This window comes from Gossypium arboreum, chromosome 5 (assembly GCF_025698485.1).
Source record: "Gossypium arboreum isolate Shixiya-1 chromosome 5, ASM2569848v2, whole genome shotgun sequence".
Taxonomy (NCBI): Eukaryota; Viridiplantae; Streptophyta; class Magnoliopsida; order Malvales; family Malvaceae; genus Gossypium; species Gossypium arboreum.
In genome coordinates this window covers 45,774,299-45,789,943 of record NC_069074.1, presented here as the reverse complement: position 1 = coordinate 45,789,943, position 15,645 = coordinate 45,774,299, and the positions used below count along the sequence as shown (strand labels likewise).

General features: G+C 33.5%; 1 protein-coding gene across 4 annotated transcripts; it reads right to left on the bottom strand.

Moving 5' to 3' along the window:
• Nucleotides 1-5,483: 5,483 nt before the first annotated feature.
• Nucleotides 5,484-14,985, bottom strand: LOC108453667 (protein VAC14 homolog). 4 transcript variants are annotated; one of them, XR_008283112.1, is made up of 22 exons: nucleotides 14,634-14,985; nucleotides 14,410-14,523; nucleotides 14,229-14,294; nucleotides 13,570-13,659; nucleotides 13,345-13,464; nucleotides 13,223-13,251; nucleotides 12,965-13,107; nucleotides 12,792-12,886; nucleotides 12,483-12,569; nucleotides 12,171-12,278; nucleotides 11,955-12,046; nucleotides 11,714-11,795; nucleotides 11,474-11,539; nucleotides 11,026-11,141; nucleotides 10,734-10,854; nucleotides 10,359-10,520; nucleotides 10,100-10,228; nucleotides 9,493-9,561; nucleotides 8,969-9,256; nucleotides 8,357-8,505; nucleotides 6,251-7,909; nucleotides 5,639-6,152 (listed from the first exon to the last, which is right to left on the bottom strand). XR_008283112.1 is itself a non-coding variant. In XM_053028347.1 (20 exons), exons 1-20 carry the CDS (start codon nucleotides 14,721-14,723, stop codon nucleotides 8,491-8,493), a joined length of 2,082 nt encoding a protein of 693 aa, XP_052884307.1. In that variant the 5' UTR covers nucleotides 14,724-14,985; the 3' UTR covers nucleotides 8,012-8,490. The 4 variants fall into 4 exon arrangements, 1 of the variants encoding a protein (XP_052884307.1); XR_008283113.1 differs by having other exon boundaries at nucleotides 5,639-6,148; XR_008283114.1 differs by lacking the exons at nucleotides 5,639-6,152; nucleotides 6,251-7,909 and adding an exon at nucleotides 5,484-5,504.
• Between the last annotated feature and the right edge of the window lie 660 nt (nucleotides 14,986-15,645).

Below are 15,645 nucleotides of genomic sequence, written 5' to 3'. Positions count from 1 at the left end.
TTAGTATGATTTATTATTCAGATTATAAAAATACCACTGAGTTATACTCAGCGTACGGTTTTGTTTTCCTTACTCAGGTTAGGTTCTGATCTTGTACACTCGTCGATATCAGCATCCAACTACGATCCCAGACTCAATAAGTTAGTGATATCTTTTGTTAGTTAATGGCATGTACCTAATGGAGTCTTTTGGTATATAATGTTATATGTTGGATGTTGTTTCAGTAATTCAAATATCTTGTATGTGTATATATATAAGTTGGCAATGATCTTTGCTAAAGGAGTTCTTGATGAGTAGAATAAGCATGTATTTTTATAGCTTAAATGATGGACTCATTGGTATAATTGTGTTGAAATTGAATGTTTGGATGCGCCTAAAGATGAAATAGGTATGCAAGGTAGTAAACAAATGAGGTATATTGAACAATGATTTATAGTGAAATGGTTAAGTAAATAGCACTATTGCTAATATGAATTTGGTAAGAAAATGTTGGTTATGTTAGACATGAAATGGTCATTTGTTGATAGATTGAACATGTATTATGGATGACTAGGTTGAATTTGGTAAAACTTTTGAATGTCATGTTGATTGTTTTGGGGTGCCATTTGAGGCATATTTGTATTTTGAATGAATGTGTTACGAACATGTCTATTTGGTATGTTTTCTATTGAAATTATGCAAGTTTGAGTAGGCATATTGTGTTGTTGATCATAGATTTCGTTTTGAACATGGTTGGGCATGAAGTAGGGACACATTTTGTACCACATGGCCTGGTCACAAGACCATGTGCCACTAAATCATAGGATGAATAAGAAGCACACGGTTCCCGATTGTCACACGGGCTGACCACACGCTCGTGTGCATACTGTAGATTTGGCCATTTAGTTTGCACATGGCCTCAGATTGTTATACGGCCCAGCCACACAACCGTGTGAATTTTTTTAAAATAATTACAAATTTGACCAACACGGCCACAGTGAGTTACACAGTTTGGATACACGGCCGTGTGACTCCAATTCCACATGGCTACAGCTTGCCACACAGCCTGAGCACACGGTAGTGTGACCCCTGTTTTCCACAATTTCCCTTTTTTTTGTACAAGTTTCAAAATGATCTTTGCTTGATGTGGGGTCAATGCTTGAGCTTTCGTAAGCTTTTAAACCTGATTTTGCCGACCATTTTTCAGCCACCATAATGCCGTCGTCGTAACCACTGGCACCCCTAGCTGGTTCAATTTCCGGTTCAGTTTGGGCTACTAATGATTGAACTGATTCAATCTAGCCATAGGTTGGACCGTCGGCCTAGTTTCACATACCAGGCCCGGTTCGACCAATTTATGGATCTTGGTCTTGATTTTGGGCTCCTGGGCCAAATTTACAATCTCAAGTCCAATTTTCAAGTTCAATTACCTATTGGGCCAATTGTCTGTCTTGAAAATTAATTTCCAAAAATATCATATTAACTTTAATTAATTTGATTAATATAATTTTACTTTAGCAAAATTAATTTTCCCAAAAATCACTTAGATTTTTCAAATTAATTTTTCAAGAAAATTCTTTAATCAAATTCTCTAGTTGAACAATACTTACGACCACCCAATTTAATTTCACATCGAATAAATCGACTCAATTAAATTATTTTCAAAGTCATAGAATTTTATTCTAATTTAAAAGCAGTCCGATCAAGCTTTTATTGAGCTAGCAGACGGACCAATCAAATATATACAATTAGGCTCTAGTAATTGCAATTATGTCCAGAAGCATCGTTTCGATAATTCTCAATTACTTAATTATGGAGTCAGTCCACAAGAAGTACCATGATTGAAAACTCTTTATCATATACTCTTTATGAAATAAATTCATCAAATTACTTTGTCCAATGACCTTGTCATGTGTGTGTTACCCTCATATGATTAATATGATCATTGTCAACAAATCCTTGATTCCTTTGAGTTAAATCTGTTTACTTAATACAATCTTATTTTATCTTATTGTCATAATTGTGTCTTCTTAATGATTAATATGATCATTGTCAACAAATCACTATGATAAATTACTCGTTTGAAAAGAAGCAACTCGTGACCACGTTTCATATTTATCAATCCACACAATGTCAACGAGAGGATATCGTTAACTCTTTAATTGAGCTATGACTTCCACTATTCCTAGTAAAGCCATGTCATACACAAGTCATGTACCTAACATACCAGCTATCCACTCGATCATCTTTAGAGCATAAGCCTTTACTTATATCAAAGCACATGAGTTACATAAGCATGGTCAGTGACTAACTCATGATTTAGGTAAATCACACCATGAACGTCACCAATGAATTAATTCACAAATGGTTTCAAAATTAATTCATCTTGTATCCAGTCCACTGTATCATTCTTTCAATCAATACGCCTATGTCACTACCCGTGGAGTCAACTGTTCCAATAGCCAAGACTAGCCATCTCCTCAATTGTAGATGACATAATAATCCTTCTAAATATTTGAATCAAATGTTCACTTTTGATTCTTTTACGGGATTATGGACTCATTTAGATTATCTACTGAATAAGTTATCTTTCTCACAATGTAAATGTTCTTACAATGCCACTTATCATCAGTTTGAACTTAGACAATTAATGAGCTAATATTTGCTTATCACAATTTCGCTATGCATGCAAAATATGAAAGATAAAAATACAAAAGGCATAACAGTGAAATGTTAAATTTATTTGTTCATTGTTCAAAAACATAGAAAACAAGTACATGATTACTAAAATATGGGCACGTTTCCCAACAAAGTCTCCCTTACACCACCTCTACTAGTTCCACTATCATCGGTTTCAATCATCTTTCTTCATCCTTCTTCGATGTCACCTTCTGCAAAATGACCAAGTTACTTATGTATGAAACATCAAATCAAAAAATATTATAAATCTTTACACACACCAAAACTGGTATCAGAAGAGAAGTTAGCATTGCGTAGAAGCAACACATCCAAAAAAAGATCCCTCAAACAAACATTCATAGGTTGAACCTTTTCCATATCCCCATATTTATCCATTATATAAATTCATAATTTCTTTGCTTAGCAATAAATACGCTCGCTCGTACAAAAAGTAAGTAGCATGCACAAGAAAATCATAATAAAGTCTGTCTCAGGTCATGCGTGAGATCCAGCGTCTTTAGAACTTCTACCATAGGAGCTTTCGCCAACTACAACTATCCTTCTCTAAAGTTGTAGTGTTGGTCTTTTTGTTTCTTCAGATTCTTTATGTACTCTGCCTTTTGTTTACTTCTATAATCCCATTTTCACTCAGGACAATGGGCATCTCATAAAAAATCCTTAAGTTCCTGCTACAAACCTAATAAAACATTGCTAACATCCCATATGCCATTGGGCCACACCTTGTTGCATGGTTTGACATCATCCAATAGGTTGCTACCAATTATGTTAAAGTTTGTTTTATCCCATAATATCTAGGCTCCTCCTCATAAGGCAATATTTCCATATATGGTACAAGTTATGAGTGTTTTCCACCTTTATCAGTGAACCTTCGCGTAAGCGTTAATACAAGTGCATCTCCGAATTGGTTTCCAAAATGGGTTTCAATGTATTTTGATCATTACTAAGCTTGTACCAGGAATTGGGAATGGAAATCCATCGCTGCATAATTGTTGAACTTTAATGTAATTTTCTCTCACTAAATGCATATTATTTCAGAGGTCGTCTAGCATCGTTGTCATACCTTTACCAGCTATCAGCATCATAAAGACCTTATGCTAAACTTCACTAGTAGGAGACAATATATACATATGCATAGCTAGAGGGCTAGCAAGGCCCCTCAAAAATGGAAAATTTTCCATTTAGGCCCCCTAAAAATGATAAAATTTTGATTTAATCCTTTAAAAATTATAAAGATATAGGCTATTAAAATGGTGAAATTGTATTTTTACTATCGTATAAATTACAATTTAATTTTGGCCCCCCTAATTTTTTTTTACTTTGCCCCTAAATATATATATATATATATATATATATAAAAGCTCTTCTAAACACATCAACTAAAGGTTCTTTTTCCTTTTGGCGATAATATATATAAAAAAGAGCAAAGAAAGCCAACCAAAAAATCCCCGTCAGTTGACCCCCTGCAACCTCGTAAGAATTTATAACCTACAAAAAGAAAGGATGCAGTGACAAATTAAAACCTACCTCAAATACAATAGTGGTACCAAAAAGTACAGTGAATCATCCTCTTTCAAACCCACTTCGCTTAAACAGTGTTTCCTTTTGGGGATTGAAAACTTGTATTTGAAGTTAGAAAAACATTCCATCTCCCTGCATTCGAGTAGATGCCATATATCCTCCATGGTAGTAGTACATCTGAATTCATCACTTTCAATAGGGACATCATAAGGCCTTTTGTGTGCCATCGTTTTCGAACGATAATTTGAAAAGAATGAAACACAAGCAAAAGAAACTAAAAGATATGGGGAAAATACTACCAACTTCAAAGCTAGATCAATTAAAGGTAAACCTTGAAAAAAATTGTAGAATAGAAAACAAGTGGAACACAAATGCAAACTTAGAAGAAATTACAAAGACTTCAGAAAATATTCAAGTAGAAAAACAAACAGAAAGCCATAAAGCAAAATCAAGTGAAGATAACACCAAACTCTGTCTATTTATAAAGAAAGAGCAACCTTTCATTTGCACTTAATGCGTGACAAAATAAGCAAACATACGCAACACTTGCGGACAATTCTCAACATATTTGACAAACTAGCCATTCCCAAAAAGACACATAATTTTCTTGTATCACCATTACTAATCTTGTATCACCATTATTGATCACCTCGATCACTCAACAGGAGCATCATCATTTTAAATCATGCCTTCATAACTATTTTTACTTATTTAAATTCAAAGTCTACCTTAAATAATAATCCTAAATTTTAAAATCAAAATTTTAAAAATTTCAAATCATAAATTTTATAAGTCATGAGTCCCAAATGTTGCCAGTGAACCTAATTATTTCGCAAGCTTAGAGAACTCACTTTATAACGTCCCTCATCTAAGGGACAATTATTTTGCCACCTCCACGAGCCTTACACATTTCCAAACAAGGCAAACCTCGTAGCCCTACACATGTCCTTGTTAGGCAAATCTTACACCAAGTGGATACTAAATATTAAACAACTCAACAACTCAAAAGACCTTGGCACAAAGCTACTTCCATAAGAACACATGAAACATTGATCTTATAGATTACTTGGTCATCTTAAGGCATTACATCATCAACTTAGAAGGTCACATCGTAGCCCCTACAAGAAGACAAGATTTGATTTTATTGCCAATGGGATCTAGACATGTGGTACCAGAAAAATATTTAAAACATTGTTCCCTCTCTGAACCCTTCCTTTCATCCCTATGTACCACAACACTCCACCCCATCAAGGTGAACTGCCTTCATCTCCATCAATTCCTCGTTGATTCCACACGTTAACAAATACCTAAGTGAAAAGCGCTATAATTTAGGGTATTGTAAGAAATTATTATTCAAGTAAACTGTCATTTTATCACAAATCTTTTAAGATTTTTAAATTTTATGTTTCCGAGTTATATTATATATATATATATGGAGAACTTCTTGTGTTTCAATCTCAACAAATGTTTTGCTTGAAAACAAAGTTTATCACATGGTATAATAATATTGAAAAGAAAGAGATTTACATGACGATTAGAAATATGGCATGCGTAGCGTTATATCCTAAGCAAGTTTCTATCTGCTCAATAACATATTTAAAAGTATATATACAAATAAATTTGGTATAATGATTTAATGGGCATGTCTTGCAAATTTTACAACAATGTGAAAGGCTTTGTAGAATTATGATAGACATACTATTAGCAGTAAAAATCTCGAAAAAACTTTTAGCCTTGGTAATAATCTTTTTTTTTTTTCTTTAAATGGTTGACATGGTAGTAATCTCTATTGAGAACGAGTTATTGGATCGCCCTAACTTCCGATAGCTTCAAATCCCGCTAGCTTGTATCTTGTTAGTTCCATATTGCCCTCGGAATCCCTCAATCTTTACATTCCGCTAGCTGCAAATTTTACTAGCTCTTGCTAGCTTTCATCCCGCTAACCACAGATCTAACTTAGAAGGTAAATAAATATAAAAGCTTTCTTTAGAATAAAAACTATTAAAATGATAATCAACAATCAAATTAACATATAAAATAGACAAGTAGATACCTTCTGCAACCGTATGGCAGAGCCGCATAAATCCTTAATCATGTGGTTGCGCTTATTTTATTCTTATTTAATAAATCGATCGTTATTTAGTTTATCATGACTATACACCCAGAATTCTAGTGAATCAAATTCAACAAGGAAAGAATCCAATCTCACTCTAATACAACTGCAGATCTTAAGGTTAAGTTTTGGGACCTCATAAAATATTTAAATTTCTAAGAGTTTAATAAGAATTTTAAAAAATAAAAAATTTTGAAATTTCGAGATAAATTAAAATTTTCAAAATTTTTAAGGAACTTAATTTTCTTTTTAAAATATAAAATAAGTATGATGAAAATTTTCAAAATTTCTAAAGGACCTAATCAAAATTTTCTAGAAACTCCAAAAGAAAAAAATGAAAATTTCCAGAATTTTTGGAGATTAATTGAAATTTACTAAAAATTTCAAGAGAGCAATAAAAAACTCCCAAAATTTTGAGAAGGCCAAGGCCCCCTAGACCACCATTAATTAGGGTCCGCCTCTGCTCTCGTAAACACAGTTCTATCTACCAATTTCTCTCTCACTAACTATGAAGTTTCTAAGTTCCGCAATCCTTAATTTTTAGTTGTACCAATATTTTCAATCCTCATAATTTCTATTTCGCAGAATTTCTCTCACTAACACTTTTTTAACTTGTTTAACTTCGGGAACTTCTATTGCGAAAACTATGGAAGTTAACCTTAAAACACCATTCCATCTAAAAAAGCATAGCTTGAAAGCTTAAAAGTTAATTTAGCAATGCTTTTCAAAACTGCATTTAGGTCATAAAGCACTTTTGAACAAAAACTAAAATTTTCTACTTCTGCATTTGGCCAAAAAATTTATTTTCCTAAGTATTTTTTTCAAACTCAAAAACAGATTGTTTAACAATCATTTTATCTCAAAAGTGCTTTTTGTCCCAAAAGTACTTCTTGTCCCAAAAGTGCTTCTGAAAAGCAATGCTAAATTGACTCTAAATACAAACAAGTTAGCTTATTAACTTTTCTTTGGAAAACAAATGCTTCTCCTCTCGTTAAACAAAGAACGCATTCACGCGAAGCATCCTTGCCAAAATATGTTGTCTGTGTAACCTCCATATAACAATCACTATATCCACTACCCATATAACTTCTCTCCCATTACCCACGTTCATGTAACCTCTCTTACTTCCACCACCACCTATTATTTACGGCACATTCACCCCTTCTTTAATAATCTCCCTTTCATAACCTCATTGAGAGGGACATAAATGGAGGATAGAAAGTTTCATTTGAGGACTTATTCTAAATTCTCTCTACAATTTTCTTTAAACAATCACCACCACCACCGTAACTTTCACTTTTTCTACCACTGGACTTGTTTTACAGAATCTGCTCCAATCTTCCTCTCCACCATCTCTTGACAACACTCCATTTTACTATATTGTAACATATCCTCACCTTAACAAAAGAACACTCCACAACAACTTACCATGAATCCATCAGTCTTCCAAAAAGAACAATTTGATAGAATGTGAAACGCACCCGCTTATATGCTCAAAAGCCTTTCCTTTTCTATATGATGTAAGATTAATGACACAAACTAAGCTCCAAGTTCCAGATTCAACTAGTTCTTATCACCCTCTGAGCAGATTCAATATCCCTGTACAACTTTCAAGAAAAATGTACAAATTGAGAAACTTCAGAAGCAATAGACAAGATATAGAATCAAATTATGCATCCAATAAAACGGATACATGCATAGTTTCACCAAAAGATCAATTTATTTGTACATTAGCTATTCCATTGTTTTATAGGAGGATGGCTACAAGAAGACAAACAGATTCAAAGGGGGAAAACAAGAGTTGCATTTTAGTAAACTTTATTAAAATTATCTAATTCTAATCCACGTGGTTTTCAATAAAAAAAAAATAACTCAACCACATGGGTATATCATGTTCGTAAAGGGGAAAAAAAGGAAAAAGAATACTTGGAAAACCCCCACACTTATACTTGAAACCAGATTTTCAGCATCCCAAACTCCATGAGGTTTAATATAGAAAACAAACTACTATGGATGTACAATTTTACAAACTATACCATATCTTACCCGAGGATTGTAGTATGATTGAACTTGAATTATCAATTGGCAGTAACGACAGCAATTAAATCTACAATTGCCCCGGCCCTCCCTAGTTGATAATGGAGACTTGTTTGTGCCTAATGTTGAAGGTTGTAAGGGTTCTACTTTGGGCCCTCCTGGATACAAAAGAGTGATGATAAGTTGATATGCATATAGTGGAAAACCATAGAAGTATCAGACAAACTATGCTACTCCGACTCTCTGTTTTCTTTGAAGTATCCATGTCCAGTACATATACAGACAGGTATGGGAGGATGGTCTTCCAACTATATTAAAAAACTTGGAAAACTATGAGCATATTTATATTGGGCATAAACCCGTATCCAATACTCAATTGAACATATCTATGTCAGACACATACTTGTATCTGATGTTCCGCCTTCAAATCAGAGTAACATAGCAGACAAGCTTTTCAAAGGTGAAAAGAGATAATAAGACAAGGTGAAACATAGAGATAATTTGCAGTTATCCCGCTCTTCTTTAACCTAATTGACAACAAATGGCCAGATGTCTAACAAAATAATTAAAATAATGACGCAAGACAATGAAAACAAGACTCCGAACAAGCAGCTTACACACCTTCAAAATTGAAGTGGAACTGTTTCGTGATTGTGCTCGTGATTTTGCAAGCATATGGTGTTGTTGCTGCATTTGCTTAAACTGTTGCAATGAAGCAAAGTTAATTCCACTCTGTAAATTCCCATTATCTTGGTCTATATCACCATCCTCGGTAATTTGTGATCCACTATGATGTAAAATTTGAGAGTGAGGGTTGCCTGAAGCTGCTCGTTTGAGATTGCCACCACCGAAAGAGTATGATGGCACAGTTTTTAAACGTCTTCGCAAAACCTTGAATGCAGAACTTTGCTGCAGTTAAATAAAAAGCTCAGTACAATTTAACAATGGAAAAATAATGCATGTTGTGTGTGTATCAGTCTGTAATGGGTATGAAGGCACACGAGATGTCCCCTTTAAACCATCCAACACTTGACATTGAGAGTAAAAGAAAACATTGACCCGTTTGGATGAAGATAAAGTTTAAACCCATGTTTCTTATAGTAGGATTAGGAGAGGTACCTATAAAGAAAGTAGCAAAGACATACCTGTGGAAGTAGCATCAAAAGACCATATAATGCTTTCAGCAACCATATGTATTGTCTGGGTTCAAGAAGCTGGAAATCAGAAAATATCAGCCACATAACAGGTTTTTTAAATTCCAAAGAGAAACAAGGAAAATGGAAATCTAAACCAAATATGTATTACAAAATTGCAAATACAATGACAAGCAATAAAATAACTAAAGCTCACATATTTTGTCACAGTAAAATGATTAGCAAGGCCTAATTTTCGAGTTCCTGAATATATGCAACTATCATATAGAAGATTGATAACCAGTCACTGAAATTGCGGATGCATAACCTTTTCAAAAAGGAAGGCTTCATAATGCACATCAATGGCATAACATCCCATCATAAAATGGTAGAGGTAAGGAAAAGTTTTAGACATTACCATACAAGTAAACATATATATTATGGCAAACAACATAAAACTGCAATCGATCATGAATAAAAAATACTGCTCAAGACTTGCTGAAATATAAGCAAATATCAAAAGTGAACCAGAAGCTAAAAGAACATATCTGGTGATACAATCCCCAATTAAAGCTATTAAAACAATTGTAAGGCAAGTTGTTAGTATTTGTCTAAGCACCTGCAATCTTAGATAAGCGAAGACTGGAGTTTCGAGCAAGCGAATCAACTTATCAAGCTGGACCAAGAATTTGGCATTAATATCTTCCTCGACCAGGGACTGAATCACAGCACATGCATGTTGGTACGTCTAACATGCAAATAAATAATAGATTAATCATCATGAAAGTATATGGTGCAACACCACGCCTCTTCCCTCAGCCATCACACATGAAAATTGAAAGACTGGCTATCCATGTAAAGGAGTTACGGAATCTTACCTGAGCTAATAAACAGAGACTAATGATTGCCATGGGTGAATGGCACCATGATGCATACAAAGAAACAAATAAATCTTTTCCAGCAGCATTAACAAGTGACTGTTTCAAAAGTTCCCGAAGCTCAGATAGCTCAGAAGAAGTGAGTAGAATTAAATTCAAAGCCTGAATCACAAGCGACGAAAATTTTAAATGACTACCTAATGAAAATACCATTCTACTAAATGAACAAAGATTTGAAAAAAAAAAAAACAGTAACTTCAATGACAATGTCATGGTTATCACATGTTTAAAGTTAATGGAGTTGCTTCATGTTATTACTTATAACCAAAGAGAAAACTATTCCAATAGATAAGCTTTTTAACTATATGACAGAACCTGAACCATAACGCAGGCAAAAACTAGGTCTGCTTCTCCCTCTAGTATGGTGGATAGCTCACGATAAACCCTTTCAGCATCCAGGAGAACACAAAGTCTACGGATTATTAAAGCACCACGCCTAAGAAAACAGGAGGATGATTTGCAAAAGAAAAGGTGAGACATGTATAAAATTAAAATAAGCAAAGCAAGTTGGCCATGTAGTCTACATGAGTGCTCAACTCAGTAAAACAATTCAAAACAATAATAATTTCAAATAAGAAAATTTGGGCCTTGAGGGTCCTAGAATCACCTCTCCAGAAGAGAATGATCAATCCGGAAATTATGCACCAGAAAAACAACAAGTTGGCGGAAATGTAGGGGATCTTGTGCAATGCAAGCATGAATGTCAAGAACCAGGAGCACCACCTGGTGCAGAAATCCAAATGCAAGAAAAAATTAGTATACACGAACAAGAGCAGTTTTAGGTTAACAGTACAAAGAAACATTTTAATAGGCAATGGGAGTAGAAATCCTCTTTGCAAAAGCAAAACTCTTTCTAGGCTCTTGGGAAAATGATAATTAGCAAAGTTAACTAGAAGTTCCAATAACAGTTCTACTCAAGAAATAAGATAATACATAAAGGGCACATCCTACTGTAACTATAATGATGCTAAACAGAATAGCAAAACAAAAATAGAAGTAAAAACCCTTGATGAAACAATCAAATCAGAAACACATAAGCAGGAGCATAACTTTACCTCATCAGAAGAGTCAGATAGAGCTTTCAACAGGGTGTCAAATATATCGTTTAGAAAACACAGGACCTGTTTCAGGTGAAAATTTTAACATCATTTTATTGGAGAAACACTAGCATCAGAAAATTCAACTGAATAACAAGCAACTACAAAAACTAAAAGAACACGAGTGCAAATTTAGACCATGACCTTATACTTTGCATCTACTAGATGCACATAAATTCAAAATAAGTGCTTCCTCACCTCAGCACGATGTCTGGTTAAAAGGGTTGATATCCAGTGCAATGCTTCAATTCTGGTAGCCTCCCACTCACTATCCAGTTGCCTGGTCAAAATCATTGTAAAGTGAACTATTTCAGCAGTATTAGAAAACATCATTTTAAGCACTTTTCCATAGCTCTTCATAATTCAGAAACGCAATATAAGTGCAAACTGCCAGAAACACCATAAACCTAGCATTTTTCCCAGGTAACAAAGACTACACCTCCTCGCAATGGAGAGAATGCCACCCACATCAAAGTTTTCTGTTGGATTAGCCTCAATTGAACGAAGTGCTTCATTGGTTTCACGAGCAACCTAATATGAGAATATTAATACAAACACATAAAATGACAGAAAGAAAACAACTACACATGAGTTTCTACAAGCAATTGTAGATAATTAAGATGAATTAAGGAGACTGCAGAAGAAATAAACTTACCACTCTAATTTTCTCTTCTTTATCAGATATGCAGGGGAGAATGGCTCCCAGTATGTCCGCATAGTAGGGAAAAAGCTGATCTCCACCAAGTTTTACGAACTCATTTATCTGTACAATGACAATCAAATTTGATACTGTCTATGAAAAATGAATGTACCAGATGGAATAGTAAGTCTATGAACAGCAAGAAAGTCAAGATTATCATAGTCTGGACAAACATATTGACAGGGGCAGAATCTGTTTTCAGATTCTTCTCCTCTTTTCTGATAGGGTCCTCCTTTCTAGGGCAAGATTAAGTCCAATTCCACTTACCCAAGTGATGGCTGTTAATCGAGTGAATTCATCAAGCGCGGCTGCCCTTTGCACCAATATTTCAGCCATGCGACCATAATCTACAGACTTCAAGAGTAGCACTGCTCGAGTCAGAAAATTACAAATGAAAAAAACATTTTCTTTTTATGAGAAAATTTTGTAAATGATACACAATAAAGCCATAATTTTCTTTACTAAATAAGTTACCAATCATGTTATTCATATAAACATTTGTAAAAAGGCAATCGTGGCATAAGAAACTTTAAGAAAAGTGCAGTTAAAAGAACAAGTTCTTTGAGGAAGTCTTACTGGAGAGTTCTTAATCTCTAGGAGAAACTCTGAAAGTGCTGAATCAGCTTGCTGCCGTATTTCACGACTAGAATCACTCAACATATTAAACAAACCTGAAAGTTATCAAGAGCTAATTTAATCACTTCTCATAGAGAGTAGCATATTAGTTTAAAAGACCAAAACTTTATTACCATCAAGAAAATCAGGGAGGAAACCCAACATGTCAATATCTGGAACACTATCCAGTACAGTTATCCATCCAACCAAAAACTGACGGACATAGGGGTTTAGGACATTCATGCGCTCTCTCAACAATGGTATAAATTCTTCAATACTGAGGAGAAAACAACCATATGACAACATTATCAAGATGGTTCCCAGAAAATTAAAACGAGACCTCTAAATATAACAACATTCATGGAATGAAACTAGAAGCAAATAAAGCAAACCTGAACTGATCACTTTCAGTAACAATGTCCTGTTTCACATTGTAAAATAGAAGAGCAATAAATTTCCATATTTCACATAATTATTAAGATGCCAACGCTAAGATGAGAGGGCACTTACTAACCTTCACAAGCCTATCTAAAAGGTGAGCAGCACTCTGTACGTTGGCATCTGCATCAGCAGAAAGCTTGCATAAAGCATCAAATATCTTATTAAAGAATATAATAAAATCTCCTCGTACAACCTGTAGGGCAGAAAAAAGCATTTCCAATCCAATATTAGTCAAGAAACAAGAAGTTGTAACCAAAAAAAAAAAAAAAAAAACAAAAGAAACACAATCTCCTTTCACCTTTGCAATGTTATATAGAGCTTCACAAGCATAATAACGAACTCTGCTATCTTGGTCAGAAAAAGAACTAAGCACTGGTGGCACAATTTGCTGGGAGATTGCATAGAAAGCAAATAAATCACTAAACAATAACCAAAGAAAAGGAGAAAAAGAAGTGTTTAAACAACAACAACAACAACAACAGGGAAAAGAACTGCCTTATCTAAAACAGGAAAACATAAACATCGAACATCACAGCAGGCAACAATATTCCATTTTTCCTTTCTATTCTTTTTGGGAAGGAGTATAATCTGAAGTAATGCTAATCCACTCTAACTGCAAAAGCATATAAAATCTCAACCCCTACCAGAGATCAGAGAGGTCAAGAGGTCAAAAATCTAGAGTTCATTAAATCTACAATGGAATATCCGATAGCTTATGTCAGGTAACAGTTAATAAGGCACACCAAATGTATGCCTACAGCAGTTTCTTTCTTATTCATAGACAAAGACATACACACATTAACAATACTAAAACATTGGAAGCATAAAGCACAAATTTTTAAACCTTAAAACAGAAATCTTGGTTCTTAAATGACAAATCCATGGTAAATATTACCCTTAGTAGTTATAAGATTTAAACATGTTAATAGACAGCATTTAAAGACAACTGATTCTTACCTCAAGATGTTGGGCAGCTTCGGAACTCAACCCAACAGTGGCGGCAGCTAAACCTATCAATCCTCCCTGCATATACGCAACAACTTAAACAAAACTAAGCCAAAATTCAAATTGAATAGATAAAAAAAAAAATTCTCATGAAAAGGTTCAAAATTTTGAAAATTATTCATCATCCACCAACCTTACGGTGATTGGCTTGTGGTGAGTCAGTAAATTCAGTAGCTAATAACTTGATCACCGCCGATATCTTCTCGTGATCTCCCGATGAAGCCAGCTGTTTCACAATTCCTTCAATCTACACATGATTATGGTGACAAAAGAGTAAGCAATTCAATCATTCAAAAACAGACCTCGATATCAAATTCGATGAAAATTCAAAAAGTAAAAAAAAAAAGGAGAAATAACCTCTAGGGCCGCATTCTTGCGCTTCTCGTAGAGCTTGTCGGAGAGATTACGAAGGACGGAGGCGGGAATCACGGAGAACGCGTCGGCCATAACAGAAATTAATAAAAAAAACAAAAAGTTTTTCCTTGGATGAAATCAAATTCGTTTCCTGATCTTTTCAAATTCGAACCTGAACATCCCTTTTGGTCTTTTTAGGGTTTGATGTTTTCCTTTCGGGAACGGAAAATGAAAAATCGAGGTAATTAAGATCTGGTGAAATTGAGTAGAAACTAGAAACGAATCGTTTAAAGGAAGAAAAATTACAAAAGTCAATACGATATGATATTCTAATTTCCTTATTAATTTTTTGGTAAAATACGTTTTTTTTCAAGTTTTTTAAAAATTTAAAAGTAAATTCAAGATTAATTTCAACAAAGAATTCCAATCATTTAATTTCCTTTTTAAATTTAAAATTTCACATAATTTTATTTCAAAATTTCACTATAACATAAAAACTATTTATAACCTTTTACAAATATAATCACATTCATATTAAATATTTTTTCTATTATTTATTTTTAACATAAGTATTACTTTTTATAATTATTTTTAATTTATAAAATTTCAATAATTTATTTTTTCTAAAACAATTATTTATCCAAAGTAATTATAAATGCTAACATTTTGAACTACTAAATTCTAATAGGGTTTTAAAATACTAACATTTTAAAATTTTGAAAAATTTTAAAATTTTAATCAAACACATTTTTAATGGTAACTTACCTCTTTCCTCCTTAAATTTTAAATAAGGAAATAACTTATATTAGTATTATTTTAAAAGTGATAGTTTTAAGTATCAATAAAATAGTACCACGTCATTAAATTTTAAAAATAACAAAATATTATTATACACTCATCTATATCTATTATTTTCTCCAACTTAATTTAAATTTAATTAAATTACTTTAAAATTTTAATTTTTAAAATTATAAACAAACCTCTTTCCTTTTTTACAATTTTAATATTTTGTTTT

Excerpts from the sequence above, each read along its gene's own strand:
- LOC108453667 (XM_053028347.1), bottom strand. The coding sequence starts at position 14,723 with ATGGCCGACGCGTTCTCCGTGATTCCCGCCTCCGTCCTTCGTAATCTC. Across the intron at positions 14,524-14,633 it reads GCAAGAATGCGGCCCTAGAG|ATTGAAGGAATTGTGAAACA; the intron begins GTTATTTCTCCT and ends AATCATGTGTAG. Across the intron at positions 10,229-10,358 it reads GTCTCTGTTTATTAGCTCAG|ACGTACCAACATGCATGTGC; the intron begins GTAAGATTCCGT and ends TTTGCATGTTAG.